Source organism: Ranitomeya imitator, chromosome 1 (assembly GCF_032444005.1).
Source record: "Ranitomeya imitator isolate aRanImi1 chromosome 1, aRanImi1.pri, whole genome shotgun sequence".
Classification (NCBI taxonomy): Eukaryota; Metazoa; Chordata; class Amphibia; order Anura; family Dendrobatidae; genus Ranitomeya; species Ranitomeya imitator.
The window spans coordinates 330,407,961-330,426,251 of record NC_091282.1 but is presented as its reverse complement, the minus strand read 5'-3'; the positions used below and the strand labels follow the sequence as shown (position 1 = coordinate 330,426,251).

The 18,291-nt window shown below is 42.9% G+C and overlaps 1 protein-coding gene across 2 annotated transcripts in view; it reads left to right on the top strand.

Annotated features, from left to right (window-relative positions):
* The window catches only part of GRK3 (G protein-coupled receptor kinase 3), a 402,808-nt gene that overhangs the window by 256,729 nt on the left and 127,788 nt on the right, over positions 1 to 18,291 (top strand). For both annotated transcript variants that reach the window (XM_069759125.1, XM_069759117.1), the window contains exon 3: positions 7,260 to 7,333. In XM_069759125.1, the coding sequence (XP_069615226.1) occupies positions 7,260 to 7,333 (74 nt within the window). The remainder of the gene's footprint in view (positions 1 to 7,259; positions 7,334 to 18,291) is intronic.

The following is an 18,291-nucleotide window of genomic DNA, read 5'->3' as shown; positions in this document are numbered from 1 at the left end:
CAAGCCTTGCCAACAAAATGGAGGAATTAGAATTAATGTTGTTGGAGCATAATTATGATATCATGGGGATATCTGAAACGTGGTTGGATGAGAGCCATGACTGGGCTGTTAACTTGCCGGGCTATAGTCTGATCAGATATAACTGAACGGATAAGTGAGGGGGAGGGGTGTGTCTGTATGTAAAATCATCCTTAAAACCCATCCTGCGTGATAATATAGGTGAATCTAATGAAAATGTAGAGTCCCTGTGGGTGGAGATAAGGGGAAAGGGAAAAAATAATGAATTACTGATAGGGGTTAGTTATAAGTCTCCAAAAATAATGGAAGTAACGGAGAATATCCTCATAAAGCAAATAGATGAAGCTGTGACTCAAGGAGAAGTCATTATTATGGGGGACTTCAACTACCCTGAAATAGATTGGGGAATGGAAATCTGCAGTTCCAGCAAAGGTAATCGGTTTTTGACAACTATGAGAGACAATTACCTTTCACAACTGGTTCAGGACTCAACAAGAAGTGCGGCACTGCGAGACCTAATATTAACCAACAGGCCAGACCGCATAGCAAATATAAGGGTTGGGGGTCACTTGGGGAATAATGATCACAAAATAATAAGTTTTCATGTATCCTTTAATAAGATGTCTAGTAGAGGGGTTACGAGGACACAAAATTTCAGGAGGGCAAATTTCCAACGGATGAGAGAGGATCTTAGTGCAATTAACTGGGACGATATCCTGAGACGTAAAAATACACAAAGAAAATTGGAGATGTTTATTAGCACCCTGGATAGGACCTGTGCACAGTGTATACCGTATGGGAATAAACATACTAGAAATAGGAGTAAACCAATATGGCTAAATAGAGCTGTAAGGGGTGCAATAAGTGACAAAAGGAAAGCATTTAGAGAATTAAAGGAAGTAGGTAGTGATGAGGCATTAAATAAATACAGAAAATTAAATAAATTCTGTAAAAGGCAAATCAAGGCAGCAAAGATTGAGACAGAGAGACTCATTGCCAGAGAAAGTAAAAATAATCCCAAAATATTCTTTAACTACGTAAATAGTAAGAAACTTAAAAATGATAGTGTTGGCCCTCTTAAAAATAGTCTGGGTGAAATGGTAGACGAGGATGAGGAAAAAGCCAATATGCTAAATGACTTTTTTTCATCAGTATTTACACAAGAAAATTCCATGGCAGACAATATGATCAGTGATAACAAAAATTCCTCATTAAATGTCACCTGCTTAACCCAGCAAGAAGTACGACAGCATCTAAAAATCACTAAAATTGACAAATCTCCGGGCCCGGATAGGATACACCCTCGAGTACTGCAGGAATTAAGTACAGTCATCGATAGACCATTATTTTTAATCTTTAAAGACTCCATAATAACAGGGTCTGTACCACAGGACTGGCGTATAGCAAATGTGGTGCCAGTAGTCAAAAAGGGGACAAAAACTGAACTCGGAAATTATAGGCCAGTAAGCTTAACCTCTACTGTGGGTAAAATCCTGGCGGGCATTCTAAGGGATGCTATGCTGGAGTATCTGAAGAGGAACAACCTCATGACCCAATATCAGCATGGGTTTGCTAGGTACTGTTCCTGTCAGACTAATCTGATCAATTTCTATGAAGAGGTAATTTCTGGACTGGACCAAGGGAACCCAGTGGACGTAGTGTATATGGACTTTTCAAAAGCTTTTGATACGGTGCCACACAAAAGGTTGATACATAAAATGAGAATAATGGGGATAGGGGAAAATGTGTAAGTGGGTTAAGAGCTGGCTCAGGGATAGGAAACAAAGGGTGGTTATTAATGGAGCACACTCGGACTGGGTTGCGGTTAGCAGTGGGGTACCACAGGGGTCAGTATAGGGGCCTCTTCTTTTTAACATATTTATTAATTATCTTGTATGGGGCATACAGAGTGGAATTTCAATATTTGCAGATGACACTAAACTGCAGGGTAATCAATACAGAGGAGGACAGTTTTATATTACAGGATGATTTATGTAAACTATAAGCTTGGGCTGATAAATGGCAAATGAGCTTTAATGGAGACAAATGTAAGATCATTCACTTGGGTAGAAGTAATAAGATGAATAACTATGCGCTTAATTCTAAAACTCTGGGCAAAACCGTCAATGAAAAAGACCTGGGAGTATGGGTGGATGACAAACTCATGTTCAGTGGCCAGTATCAGGCAGCTGCTACAAAGGCAAATAAAATAATGGGATGCATTAAAAGAGGCATAGATGCTCATGAGGAGAACATAATTTTACCTCTATACAAGTCACTAGTTCGACCACACTTAGAATACTGTGCACAGTTCTGGTCTCCGGTGTATAAGAAAGACATAGCTGAACTGGAGCGGGTGCAGAGAAGAGCGACCAAGGTTATTAGAGGACTGGGGGGTCTGCAATACCAAGATAGGTTATTACACTTGGGGCTATTTAGTTTAGAAAAATGAAGGCTAAGGGGGTGATCTTATTTTAATGTATAAGTATATGGGGGGACAGTACAAAGACCTTTCTGATGATCTTTTTAATCATAGACCTGAGACAGGGACAAGGTGGCATCCTCTACGTCTGGATGAAAGAAGGTTTAGGCATAATAACAGACGCTGATTCTTTACTGTAAGAGCAGTAAGACTATGGAACTCTCTGCCGTATGATGTTGTAATGAGTGATTCATTACTTAAGTTTAAGAGGGGACTGGATGCCTTTCTTGAAAAGTATAATGTTACAGGGTATATACACTAGATTCCTTGATAGGGCGTTGATCCAGGGAACTAGTCTGATTGCCGTATGTGGAGTCGGGAAGGAATTTTTTCCCCAATGTGGAGGTTACTCTTTGCCACATGGGTTTTTTTTTTGCCTTCCTCTGGATCAACATGTTAGGGCATGTTTGGTTAGGCTATGGGTTGAACTAGATGGACTTAAAGTCTTCCATCAACCTTAATAACTATGTTACTATGTAAAATGGGATGCTATGGTACCGCATCTGATTTTCTTTTTTTGCGCACCAATAGACTTGAATGGGTGAGTTACATCTGATTTAAGGAAGACACTAATACATACTGCAATTTCTTTTCACAAGCAGGTTCGGTCAGTGAAAAAAATCTGCACGGCCCCACTGAATAACACGGTCCGAGTGCTGTCCGTTTTTTCACAGACCGCTCTCGGGCTCCAAATACGGTGGCGTGAACGAGCCCTAGGTTCTCACACATTGTCTGCATTGTTTTATTTTTCAGCAATTCACTGAAATTGCATCAAAAAGACATTGTTAACTCCACACTGCATATACAACACCAAAGGTGTCTGACCAATGGCTTTCTCCTTTCCCCCACTGAAGTGCTTCTCACAAAATTAGAATATCATCAAAAAGTGAATTTATTTCAGTTCTTCAATACAAAAAGTGAACCTCATATATAGAGTCATTACAAACAGAGTGATCTATTTCACGTGTTTATTTCTGTTTATGTTGATGATTATGGCTTACAACCAATGAAAACCCAAAAGTCATTATTATTATTATTTATTTATTATTATAGCGCCATTTATTCCATGGCGCTTTACATGTGAGGAGGGGTATACATAATAAAAAAAAGTACAATAATCTTGAACAATACAAGTCACAACTGGTACAGGAGGAGAGAGGACCCTGCCCGCGAGGGCTCACAATCTACAAGGGATGGGTGAGGATACAGTAGGTGAGGGTAGAGCTGGCCGTGCAGCGGTTTGGTCAATCGGTGGTTACTGCAGGTTGTAGGCTTGTCGGAAGAGGTGGTCTTCAGGTTCTTTTTGAAGGTTTCGATGGTAGGCGAGAGTCTGATATGTTGTGGTAGAGAATTCCAGAGTAGGGGGGATGCACGAGAGAAATCTTGTATGCGATTGTGAGAAGAGGAGATAATAGGGGAGTAGAGAAGGAGATCTTGTGAGGATCGGAGGTTGCGTGCAGGAAAGTACCGGGAGACGATGTCACAGATGTATGGAGGAGACAGGTTGTGGATGGCTTTGTATGTCATGGTTAGGCTTTTGTACTGGAGTCTCTGGGTGATGGGGAGCCAGTGCAGGGATTGACAGAGGGGAGAGGCCGGGGAATAGCGGGGGGACAGGTGGATTAGTCGGGCAGCAGAGTTTAGAATAGATTGGAGGGGTGCAAGAGTGTTAGAGGGGAGGCCACGGAGCAGGAGGTTACAGTAGTCAAGGCGGGAGATGATGAGGGCATGGACTAGGGTCTTTGCAGATTCTTGGTTTAGGAATGTGCGGATCCGTGAAATATTTTTGAGTTGGAGGCGGCAGGAAGTGGAAAGGGTTTGGATATGTGGTTTAAAGGAGAGATCAGTTTCAAGGATTACTCCAAGACAGCGGGCTTGTGGGACTGGGGAGAGTGGGCAGCCGTTTACTGTAATGGATAGGTTCGTTGGGGAGGTCGTGTGAGATGGGGGAAAGATGATGAATTCTGTTTTGTCCATGTTAAGTTTTAGAAATCTAGTGGAGAAGAAGGATGAAATAGCAGACAGACATTGAGGGACTCTGGTTAGTTGGGAGGTGATATCTGGTCCAGAGATGTAGATCTGTGTGTCGTCAGCATAGAGATGTTACTGAAAGCCGTGAGATTCTATGAGCTGTCCCAGGCCAAAGGTGTAAATGGAGAAGAGCAGGGGTCCTAGAACTGAACCTTGCGGGACTCCGACAGATAGGGGGCGAGGTGAGGAGGTGGTGTGTGAGTGGGAGACGCTGAATGTACGGTCAGTTAGGTATGATGAGATCCAGGATAGGGCCAATTCTGTGATTCCAAGGGATGAGAGGGTCTGCAGCAGCAGGGAATGGTCCACTGTGTCAAAGGCAGAGGACAGGTCCAGGAGGAGGAGGACATTATCTCAGTGAATTAGAATAATTAACAGAAAACACCTGCAAAGGCTTCCTAAGCATTTAAAAAGGTCCTTTAGTCTGTTTCAGTAGGCTCCACAATCACTTTTTTTAATTGAAAACTGATATAAATGAACTTTTTGATGATCTTCTTATTTTGTGAGAAGCACTTGTACATGAACATTCAGCCAAGCGCTCATGTTTATAGGGTGAAGCTGTGAGAGATGGCTGTCTTCTGAATGAATATTTATATGATGTGAATTAAGGATGACAACCGTTCAGAAATTTAAGGGCAGTCTGTAAAAGCACTTTTTTATTTATTTATTATTTATTTATTTTATTTTTTACCTGTCCATAAAAAAATATAAGGCATCCATGATTTATTTTTTTTTAAAGTTGAAGAAACTTGTACAGATTATTTTCACTAATTATCATAATTTTACAGTTCATAGTGAGTGCAGCTAATGTATTCATACCAGAATTATGGGCTGTAGGTATATATTGCTTAAAATCATAACGATTTAGTTTGGTTTTTCCCAAAAAATTGTCAGTCTGTAATTTTTTGGTAAACTGGCCAGAAAAAAAGTCAAGTTGGCAATCCTGATGTGAATTTTCAGGGCGATGGCTACAAATGTAGTGTGTATTATATAGAATGTATGTATTTTTTATTTTGTTAATTCAATTATCCTAAGGCCATGTTCACACCGTGCGTTTTTTACTGCGGAACCGCAGCGTTTTTGCCGCTGCGGTTCCGCAGCTGTTTTCCATGCAGGGTACAGTACAATGTACCCTATGGAAAACAGGAACCACTGTGCACATGATCCTGAATTTCAAAAAAAAAAAGCCGCGCTGAATAGCTGCGGGAAAAAAGAAGTACCATGTCACTTCTTTTTTCGGAGCCGCAGCGGTTCTGCACCCATAGACCTCCATTGTGACGTAAAACCCGCAGATCAAAAATAGATCTGCGGGTTTTATTGCGGTTCGTGGTGCAGAACTGCTGCAGCAGGAAGTGCGGGGAAGCGGGCGGAAGTGCGTGGGTGGAGTGTGGCTGCCCCGATCCCACCCCCCCATGCTCTGATGCCCCTCCCCCGTGCTCCGATGTCCCCCCCGTGCTCCGATGCCCCCCTCCCCCCGTGCTCCGATGCCCCCCCCCGTGCCCTAATCTCCCCCCCTTATACTTACCCGGCCTCCCGGTGTCCGTCCGGCCGTCTTCTCCCTGGGCGCCGCCATCTTGCAAAATGGCGGGCGCATGCGCAGTGCGCCCGCCGAATCTGCCGGCCGGCAGATTCGCTCCAAAGTGCATTTTGATCACTGAGATATAACCTATCTCAGTGATCAAAATAAAAAAATAGTAAATGACAACCCCCCCGCCCCCCTTTGTCACCCCCATTGGTAGGGACAATAAAAAAATTAAGAATTTATTTTTTTTTTTCACTAAGGTTAGAATAGGGTTAGGGTTAGGGGTAGGGTTAGGGTATTTTCAGCCATTTTAGCCCTAAAAAGCTTCCTAGGAAACACACAGTCTCTGCATAGAAAACTGCATAAAAAAAAGGATCAAAAAACGCATCAAAAAAGGACCAAAAAAAGGACCTGCGTTTTCTGCCAAGAGCTGCAGTTTTTTAAAAAACAGTCCTGAAAAAAAAAGGATGGAAATCAGGAACGTGTGAACATACCCTAATTCGGACCCTTCAAATAAATCACTTTACAAGTGGGATTATACTGATGAGTGACGTTACAGTATTTGCAGTACAGAAACCCTTCTGATGGCGCTAGTTCTTGGTAATTACGATGACACAGATGTCTGCATCAGGGCATGGTGTTCATTAAACCACCATAATAAGAAAATAAATAGTAGATCTGCGTTTATCTACTTTCCATCTACTCTCATTGCTGCGGCATTCGCTGTTACACCCCTTATCCATGATTTCCCCATGCTGTTCTATACATCTATACATCTTATGTCATATTAACGGTGTGTTTGTTTCTTTGTACTCCTCAAAACTGGCACATTGCCTAATATTGGACTACCTTGGATTGTGCGCTATGTACCAGCCCTTGGACCAACTGTGAGCAGGACTTAATCTATGGGTTGTCCCTGAGCTCATAATTAGCATATTACATTCACTTTTACTAATCCATACTAATACTGTTCACGTGGCAGAGTGGACCGTAAACCACTTACTTAGAGCTCAGACCAAGCATCAGAGACAACATGTATCACTTGGAACTGAAGCATCAGAATTACATTAAAAAACACTAATTTTGGCAGTAAGCCATGTGTAGTTGGCGTAATTACCTTTAATTCTGGACTGTGGCTATAACAACATGTGGCTCTGTGAAAAGATCGTATAATTAACAATTTTTTTTCTATCTTATTTTTTTAAGGTTTCCTGCTGTTCAAAGACTTTTGTATGAATGAAATTGACGAAGGCGTCCCTCAACTCAAGTTTTATGAGGAGGTATGTGATCTACATGACTACATTTTTATGGGATAAGTCTTCTAAAAAAACCAAAAACAAAACAAACCAAAAGAATATTTTGTACAGGAAAAAAATAATTTTCATAGCTGTTACTGAGTTCTTGTTCATACATCAGAGTACAAATCCTACATATGCAGAACCTTTTGCTATTTATTTCTATGGAGGACCTTTTCTCACAGTGGTGACGAGAGTCAAAGTGAAAATTTTCCATTTCAGGTAATTAGTGTTGCCAAAAGCGCATTCACACAAGTAAGATATGGATTGTCGTATGACAAAGATAGCGACAGGCAATTTTTTCTATTTTTTTTTTCTATTCAAAATTGTAGAATCTCTTTTAATCACTAACTATGTAAGGGCTACTGGCCCAAGCAAGCCTGCTTCAACTGTACCTTTGGGCAGCACCGTGGCTCGGTGACTAACACTGTTGCTTTGCAGCACTGGGGTCCCGAGTTAAAATCTGACTAAGGACAATATCTGCAAAGAGTTTGTATGTTCTCCCTGTGTTTGCGTGAGATTTATCTGCGCTATCCGATTTCCTTCCACACTACAAATACATATTGATAGGGGATTTAGATTGTGAGCCCCAATAGGGACAGTGATCATTATGACGGATGTCTATAAACCCATGCAAAATGTGATGGTGCTATATAAGCAATGCATAATAAATAATTGAAAATACTTGTAGGTACAGTCTTCTCTAAGGTATTTTTAATGATCTATTTCAAGGATCTAATTTTTTTTTTTTTTTTTAAATGTTGTAATAAGTTTACTGACCTAATACACTAAAAGCTGAATCTATACTGTGAAGCAAACCTTACTGGTGATTCCTTTGGAGTTGTTGAGTAAAGCAAAACTGGTAAGAAGCTCGTAGTTGTTGGTGAGGCTGTCCTTACTGGTGAGATGATCACAGTTGGTGAGGCTGTCCTTATTAGTGAAATAATCCCAGTTGGTGAGGCTGTCCTTATTGGTGAGATGATCCCAGCTGGTGAGGCTGTCCTTACTGGTGAGATGCTCCCAGTTGGTGAGGCTGTCCTTATTGGTGAGATGATCCCAGTTGGTGAGGCTGTCCTTATTGGTGAAATGATGCCAGTTGGTGAGGCTGTCCTTATTGGTGAGATGATCCCAGCTGGTGAGGCTGTCCTTACTGGTGAGATGATCCCAGTTGGTGAGGCTGTCCTTACTGGTTAGATGATCTCAGTTGGTGAGGCTGTCCTTATTGGTGAGGTGATCCCAGTTGGTGAGGCTGTCCTTACTGGTGAGATGATCCCAGCTGGTGAGGCTGTCCTTACTGGTGAGATGATCCCAGTTGGTGAGGCTGTCCTTACTGGTTAGATGATCTCAGTTGGTGAGGCTGTCCTTATTGGTGAGGTGATCCCAGTTGGTGAGGCTGTCCTTACTGGTGAGATGATCCCAGTTGGTGAGGCTGTCCTTATTGGTGAGATGATCCCAGTTGGTGAGGCTGTCCTTATTGGTGAGATGCTCCTAGTTGGTGAGGCTGTCTTTACTTGTGAGATGCTCCTAGTTCGTGAGGCTGTCCATACTGGCAAGATGCTCCCTGTTGTTTGTGAGGCTAATCTTATTGGTGAGACATTCCCAGTTTTTTTTGGCGTGCTCCAGAGGCCCTGTTTGTACAAATCTCTGGTTTAGCAGTTAAAAATAGACAGAGAATGGGAGACATATTTTATATTTTTGGCATGGCCAAGATGTGTGGTGTGGCCCAGACCTTTCCACATTCGGGCCAGTAACTCCAGTAATAAAGAATGAGAAGGCTTGTGTTTACTCACATTTACAGATTGTTTTGTTTTCTCACATTGTTTTATTTAGCTGTAGCCTACAATACACTAAATGGCAATGAAGGTTTGCATTTTTTATGCATAGTTTAGAAAATAAGGTCTTAAATATGATTGTTTTACCAGTTACACTACACTTGCACACTAATGTATTTGTATACCAACATGTGCCCGGGGAATCCCATGGTTACCAAGCAACTTGATGGAATCTTGGGCTTTCCTTGCGCTTCGTATTAGATTGCAAAGTACCCTTTGGTGCAGTATACCGTAATCAAGGCCACTTTTATTGCATCTGTTTTTGCAGTACGCAACCACAGGGGAAAAAAATGCTTCTGTTTAATTAGACTTCACTTTTGCTTCCCTTTATGTTTGATTAAAAATATTAATAATATAGGTAGCACACACCATTAAAAGGAATTTTAATTAGCATGTTTAACAGATTCAACAAGCAAAATTTAATAATGTATTAAATTTTGTAGAAATGTTGCATATTTATATATTTTACAAGGAAAGTGTGTCTTAACTTGTCACAAAAGAACATAAAAATTACCAAGGGTTGCCCTTGTATTTGTATATCCATACATAAATATATTAAATATTTTACACCACTAGGACTACTACAATACCTTGGGGAATGTGCACACTGCATTTGTGCATTTGAGGTGTCTGCTCCAAAATCCTTCTGAACTAGCTCTTAAAAAATGCTAAAAATAATGAACTCATGCACTGTAATGTCAAAACAACTTGTGCAAAAGCCATGAAATGGTTAATAGAAGTGGACTGACCATTCTTCAGATGCCTTCCATTTGGAAGCCCCTCACTCCTGTATACATAGGGGGCGATTCATCAAAGCTTTTTCAGCAGATTGTCGCAATTGTTCGTGTAACGCGAGGTTGAGCACAAACGATGGCGTTTTCGCACCATTTTTATATCCGCTCTGACAAAGTGGGCAGAGCTGAGGTAGGACGGGGGTGTGGCCACTCCCTCTCCTCAAAATCATGATGAGCAGCGGCATTCACTACCCCACAAATTTTACTTCAGCAAAAGCAGTGGATCCCATCACTTTTAGCAGGATTGACTAATATTTAAAACCTTTATTTAGGTTTTCTTTTCCGTTCCTTTTATTTAATGCAGTACACAAAGTAACAAGAATTTTTTTTTCTGCAATGTACGGCCATGGTGCTATATCAAAAAGAGTGTGACATTTTGGCTTGTAGTATTTATAGCTTAAATAGTGAGTTACACCAGGGATAGCTATAAAGACACCATGCCGAAAAAAGAGAATTATTCTTACCGTTAATTCGGTTTCTAGTAACCCACCACGACAGCACACCTGGAGGATGTTACCCCTTTCCTAATAGGGACAGGAAATGACAAGAGGTTAAATAACCCCTCCCTCATCCTCCCCTCAGTGTTATTATAAAGGACCACAGGAGAATGAATGCTTCAAATTATATTTATTCTTTTCAGAACGTATATTAAGCAAAGGGAGGGATTACTCCTGCTGTTGTGGTGGGTTACTAGAATTATCTCCTGCGACTTGTGGAAATCAGAGACGACCTTTGGGAGAAAGGATGGGTCTAATCGCAGGATAAGCCTGTCCTGAAGAATCTTCATGTATGGCTCATTGATTGACAGGGCTTGTAGTTCACCCACTCTTCTGGCTGTTGTTATAGCTACCAGGAAGGTGGTTTTCCAAGCGAGTTTATCCATGGTTATGGAAGATAAGGGTTCAAATGGTGGCAGTGTAAGTCCTTTCAGGACTATATTCAGGTCCCAGGATGGAACTATATTTATGGGTCTTGGAGATATGCGGGATGCCGCCGTCATGAATCTTCTTACCCCTCTATGGTTGGCTAAAGACTGGTCAAAATAAGAGCTCAAGGCTGCCACTTGTACCTTGAGGGTGCTGGGTCTGAGACCCTTCTCCAGCCCATCTTGTAGAAAATCCAGGATCCTGGCTAGGTTTGGTTTATCTGGGTTAGGTTGCTCAGGAGCACACCACGTGATGAACGTCTTCCAGATCTTTTGGTAAATCGAATTAGTAACCGTTTTGCGACTTTTTTGTAATGTTTCAATTACCCTCCTTGATAGTCCTCTAGTTCTCAGAATTGAGAATTCAGAAGCCAGGCATTTAGGTGTAGCCTCTCGGGATCTGGATGCAGTATTGGCCCCTGGTAGAGAAGGTCTTTGACCGGTGGAAGTGCTATTGGCCCATCTATCTTTAGACTGATGAGGGCCCCGAACCAACCTCTTTTGGGCCAAAGTGGAGCCACTAGGATCACTTTGAGTTTTTCTGTCCTTATTTTCTGCAGGACTTTTGGTAGGAGCGGCAATGGCGGGAAAGCGTATGCTAGCGAGAATGTCCACGGCTGGACCAATGCGTCCACAGCTAACCCCGAATTCATCGGATCTAGCGAGAAGAACTGGTCTACCTTTGCGTTCTGACTGTTCGCGAACAAGTCCACTTCTGGCTGTCCCCATCTCTTGACTAGTATCTGAAAGACTTCTGGGTTTAGGCTCCATTCTCCTGGATGGGCCTCCGTTCTGCTCAGGAAGTCGGCTTGTACATTTATCTCCCCTTTTATGTGTAGGGCGGATATGGAGAGAACATGTTCTTCGGCCCAAGAAAATATTCTTGCTGATATTCTTTTTAGATCTTCGTGTCTTGTACTTCCTTGGTGGCGAAGGTGGGCAACTGTTGTCATGTTGTCTGAGTATATTTTTAAGTGGGAATTTTGTACAAGAGTTACTGCCGCTTTGAGAACTTCTTCTACTGCTTTTAGCTCTTTGAAATTCGAGGATTGTTGTGCTATTTCGGCTGACCAGAATCCCTGGAATATGTGCTGGTCTACCGTAGCTCCCCAACCTTTTCCACTGGCATCTACTGTTATGGTCACTGCTGGGACCTGCAACCAGGGAACTCCCCTTATTAAGTTCTCTTTTTGTAGCCACCATGTTAATGAAGACTTTACATGCGGTGGTATCCGGATCTTTTTGTCTAGAGAACCTGGGGATCCGTCCCAGCTTGACAGAATATGTGTCTGAAGTATCCTGGTGTGGGCTTGAGCCCATGCCACCATCTGGATGCAAGATGTCATGGTACCTAGAACCGACATGGCCCATCTTAGAGATACTCTCTTCTTGTCCCGCAATGTTCTTATCCTTGATGTAAGCAGGGACCGTTTTTGTTCGGGCAAGAAAGATGTTTGTCTGTGGGAGTCTAATAAGGCCCCTAAAAAGATCTTCGTTGTGGACGGAACCATATCCGATTTTTTGGGGTTTATCACCCAACCCAGGGATGACAGGATCTGGACTGTTGTTTGAAGATGTTCCTGTAGAATTGGAACCGTGGGAGCCACTACCAAGAGGTCGTCGAGGTATGGGATTATGCATATCCGTCGACTTCTGATGTACGCCATCACCTCGGACATGACCTTTGTAAAGATCCTTGGAGCTGATGATAGTCCGAATGGGAGGACATTGAACTGGAAGTGGTCTATAACTTCTCCTCTGGTGACTGCAAACCTTAGAAATTTCCGATAGGTTGGATGGACTGGGACGTGATAATATGCGTCCTGTAAGTCGATGGTTGCCATGACGAAGTCTTTCCCTATTAAGAGTACTGTCGATCTGACTGACTCCATTCTGAATCTTCTGTAGGTTACATATTGATTCAGCGGTTTCAGATTGATTATCATCCGATGGGTTCCGTTTAGTTTCCTTATCAGAAATAGGCTGGAATAATGGCCCTTGTTTCTTTCGTCTTTTGGGACTGTGGAGATCACATTGTTGATTAAGAGATCTTCTATCCCAGCTATCAGGGTGGACTGTAGCTTCGGTGTTGATAACGTTGTAGTTTTCATTCTTTTTTGGGGATATGATGTAAACTCTATTTTCATCCCCTCTTTGACCAATCTTAAGGTCCACTGATCCACACCGATCTCTTGCCAGACTGGGAGGAAGTTCGAAATCCGACCCCCCACTATGACGGCGTCATTGCTTTCTCTGGTTTTAGGGTTGTGAAAGAAAAAGATTCCTGTCTTTCCCTCCTTTCGGATAGCTCCAGCGACCTGTTTTACCCTTTCCTCTGTATTGAGGAGTATGCTCCTGCTGAGCGCGGAAGGGTCTTTTCCTAGGGTTTCTAGGTTCTGGTAAGGTCTTTTTCTTGTCTGAAGCCTTCTCCAAAAGGTCATCCAAGGCTGGTCCAAACATATACTTTCCTTTAAAAGGAATAGAACACAGCCTCATCTTGGAAGTCATATCCCCAGACCAGGATCTTAGCCAGAGTGCACGCCTTACCGAGTTTGACAGTGCGGATGATCTCGCCGTCACTCTCACGGATTCTGCGGAAGCATCTGCTAAAAAGCCTGTTGCTTTCTGGAAGATAGGCAAGGAGGCCAGAATATCTTCTCTCGGAGTACCTGAGGACAAGTGCTCCTCTAGCTGCCCCAGCCAGCGATGCATCGATCTAGCCACGCAGGTGGATACTGAATTGATGTTCAGTAAAGACGCTGACGTTTCCCACGACTTCCTTAGTAGTCCGTCCATTTTACGTTCCAGAGGGTCTCTCAGTTGGGAGGCATCCTCGAATGGTAGCGTGGTCTTTTTGGCTACTCTGGCAATCTGGACGTCCACTTTTGGAACTTCAGACCAGCATGACGCTGTCTCAGCATCCACAGGAAATCTGTCTTTGATTTCTGCTGGAGTAGTCAGCTTCTTTTCTGGGGATTCCCACTCATCCAGAACTAAATCCCGGATGTTTTGGTGAATAGGAAACACCTGACGCTTCCTAGAATGAAGTCCTCCAAACATCTCTTCTTGCACTGACTGGGCCGTCTTCTCTTCCTCAACCTCCATAGTTTTCCTTACAGCCGTAAGGAGTTCTTCTATATCAGATGAAGAGAAGTAGTATCTCTCTTGCTGGACAGTTTCAGAGTCCAGGGATAATTCACCCTCCTCTGGGGGTTCGTCCGACGTCTCTCCTTGAGAGTCCTCCTGCTCTTCCTCCTGTGGATTAAGTTTCCTTTTCTTAGCCTCAGGAGGGGCACTAGGAGATGGTGTAGGCTGGGAAAGAGTGGCCAGAGATGTTTTAATCTCCTGCTGGATTAAGGTTTTAATCTCTTCTATCAGGGATGGCTGTTCCTCTCTGATTATTTTGTCTGTGCATTCTTTGCACAATGATTTCTTGTATGAAGAGGACAGCTTCTTCATACAAACTGCGCATTTGCGGGTAGTTTTTGTTTTACTTCCTGATGTGGGTTCCTTGTCCCCCTAAAAAAGAAGGGGAGAAGGAATCATAAGACTACAACCCACATCAGGGAATGGACACCCTGGGCCAGATTACTTACTGGGGCCGGGATGGTGCTGGGATCTGCAAGAGCAGAGCGCGAGGCAGACGTCTCCATGATTTCACCACACTGTGGTCTTACCTGAGACGTCTTCTTGTCCGGGGCTCTTAAATAGGCGACCGGACACAGCACCTGTCCTCCTGTGAGAGGACCTCCTCCTCCAATGTCCGGATGTGGGGGGAGAAACCGCCGATATCCATGCTAACTGTCATACGTTCCAGCGTGGAACGCAAAAGGAGCCTCCTGAGTACTGAAGCCGGCCGGCGTCTGACGTCACTTCCTGCCGCCGGCTTCAGACCGGAAGCCCTCATCGCGCGCACAGCGCTGGAGGAGGAGAGGGGCTGGAGAGCTCAGGGAGGCCTCCAGCCGAAGAATGCCGCCCAGACCTTGCCTTATCGGTGCGGACTGGTGGCGGAAGTCCCGAGTCCGGAGAGACGGGAGCAGCGCTCGGGGAAGAGAGGTAAGTCTGCTCCCCAGCTGCCCGGCATAGAATCTCTATTCCCCCCGGTGACCGCTGCCGGCACAGCACACCTGGGATGACCTCTTCATCCCTAGTAGGGACAGGAAAAAACACTGAGGGGAGGATGAGGGAGGGGTTATTTAACCTCTTGTCATTTCCTGTCCCTATTAGGAAAGGGGTAACATCCTCCAGGTGTGCTGTCGTGGGGGGTTACTAGAGAAAATCAAAGGAATAGCTTTCTTTCTGTCCGTTATATAGTTATAGGATTTTACGTCAGCTTGCCAGACCTTGTACTGTAGTTCTGTGCACAGCATAATATTTAACACTGTCTAAGTTTATAAATGTATAAATTGAGGAGCACATTTAGCTTTGGCTCATCCTCAAGGGGCATTCTCATATTATTAAATTGTTTGTCAGACAGCATGAAAATAAACAAGTATGCAACTTACTTGCTTTTTCTATCTGCTCAGTTACTTCTATGGAGTGTGCACACTAGTGTCTGCCCTGGCCAAGTGTGCACAGTAGTTAAGTTCCAGGAGAGGAGTTAACTCCTTACATCCCATTCTGCTTTTTCCATCCCATTGACTTCTATACTGCAGTAAGCTGCTCAACCTCAGCTCCTGACAAGCTGCTGTTACAAATCTTGCTAAATCACCAGCCCCCCCCCCCATCGGTAGCTTTCAGAGCAGGTTTCCTAATCACGGCTCTCATTGTCTGGAACTGTGTGCTTGTTCATATCACCTGTTATCCCTGTGTAAATATAGTGATGGCAATGTAGACTGTTGAACAGACCGCTGGTATCTCAATGTGCATCAGAACTTGTGCTGAGCTTTATAGTTTTAATAACACCACAGTTCTGCTACTCACCAGATTTGTCAATCAAGGAAGAGTGCCCGCCCCCTAAAAACCATGAAATGAACCATGAAATGAAAGAGGCAGAAAAGCTGTGTGCTGCTCGAGACAAGTTTGATAATAACCCTTTAAGTCAATGTAAATATTTTTTTGCAGTTATTTCCTTATGCTATGACAAGTCCACCAATTGCTTCTATTGACCTTCTACTAGAATAGCAACATGTTGCTATATTGTTCTAGCTCATCGTGACCTCTACATCTGGTCCAGTTTGTGTGCCAGCGTGCATTCTTCTCAGCCTTGGGAAATTGAATTAATCCAGCATAATGTCTCCTGTGCTTTATTAAACTGAAGCCGCTCACAAGTAAGAGTGGGAACGGACCAGGAGTTCATTAGTGTCTCGATTGTTATGGCAGTAAACATCAAAACAACTCGCAATCCAATATGTCACCAATGATATTCACTGCGATTCTCGGCTTGTCACTTAGTAGCAATTACTCAACGGTCTTGGGCATTTTTCCTACATAATGAACTTCTAAATCTGTTGGATTGTAACATCACTGTGCATATTTTTGTATTAATGTATTCCTGTGTAGGTTGTAAGGCGAGCTCAGTCAGAAGAGCATTTCTTTATCCGATATTAATCTTTTGATATGGGTTTGAAGAGCATTTCCTTCTAAAATGTAAGAAATAAAGTCCCAAGTAAATATCATTTAGCCATTATCTAACTTTGGGCTGTTTTGCACATCTTACATTCACGATTGGCGTATGGATGGTGATGTCTAGACTGTTCCGGGATATTCCTGACCCGAATTCAACAGATTATCATTACGGTAAGTGGTTCTGATATTGCGGCCTTTGCTCGGGCTTTGAATCTTCCACGTATGAAAGTGATCTTGGGGTGCGTTCTGACTGCATTAGTTTTAGCATGGGAAAGTTCCCAGTTTTGTGTTAATCCTATCCATAACCCAACATTAACCCAATAGGAGGTCAAAGTGTGCCCATTTGTAGGGTCAGTGTTTTTCAGTATACTTTTTCATCTTGTCTTTTTGCTGAAAAGCTTAGTCATCCACTATACTTTATACAAGTGCATCCATAGAACATGCAGTCTTATTATTATTACGGTATTTTTTCACATGAAAACTGTATGGTTTGAGGCAGAAGAGATACTTCTATATACAGTGCCCCTAATGTATGCACTTTAAACAAAATTTTTTAAACAAATCTGGAAGACATTGACATGGCGACCAATAAATGTAAGGAATCACAATGTTGTCCTCTTAGCAATGTACGGGGCCTTTTTTCATTTTTGGGGGGATTGTGTACAAATGCAATGGGAAATTGTAGCTTGCTCCATTACAGACTGTGTTACGGAAAGTACATACCATGTATGACTCCTTACTGTGCATTATACTGAGAAATTCAAGGGGCCCTATTGTGTGGCTCTGCTGTGCGTTTAAGAGCGGAATCATGTATTATATGATAGGGGGGGAAGGCTTTTTTTTAACTTTTCTTGTGGTGCTAAAATTTTAAAAATCCTGCGTAGAGAAATTATATATCAGTCATAGCACATGAACAGAGCAAAGTACTGCGGTGTGCAAGTGCCAGGAAAGGTCAAAGAGCCCAGATACAATCGGGCTACAGTATTTTACTCTGCCCTAGTCAGGGAAGATAGAAGTACGCCTGCGCAGGAGCACGATGATGGGGAGGCTGTGTGGATGACGTAGGGATGTGCCATCCACACGAAGCAAAAAAGGAGGTGCCAGACCAAAACCAGCGACGCCTTGCGAACCGGACCGTCCCACAGGTGAGCATAGTAAAAGGTTTTTTTCTTGTCTTGCAGGTTAGATTGAGGGCTTCTATACAGCATATTAGAATGCTGTAGATCAGGCCTGAAAGGTGGTGACCATATCTCATATCTGCCAAACTTGGTGACAGGTTCTCTTTACCATAAATATACACAACTCTCACTGTTGTAGTAGAGTTGCACCATGTGTGACGGCTTTTTAATAACGGAATCCGCAAAATAATGCACCCATAGAGGTGCATGAGGAACTAGAGTGCCTACCTAAGCCTCCATTTCATATTAATATTTTCACTTATTTTGTTACATTACAACATGTGTTTGTATTTTTATAATCTGATTTGTGTGTGCTACATCAGCACTAAATAGTCTAAGTTGGTGAAGTGAGAAAAATATACTCCTAAATTACATTTATGGGATCAAATGGCTAAAAATTGGCATGTGTATATGTATTCACCCCCTTTTACTATGAAGCCCTTAAAAAATTCTGGTGCAAATAATTGCCTTCATATGTCACATGCTTAGTGAAAGGAAGTCATGTGTGTGCAATCTAAGTGTCACATGATCTGTATATAGACACCTTCTCTGAAAGGACTCAGAGGCTGCAACACCATTAACCCCTTTTTTTTAACCCCTTAATCTCATATGACGTACTATCCCGTCCAGGTGACCTGGGACTTAA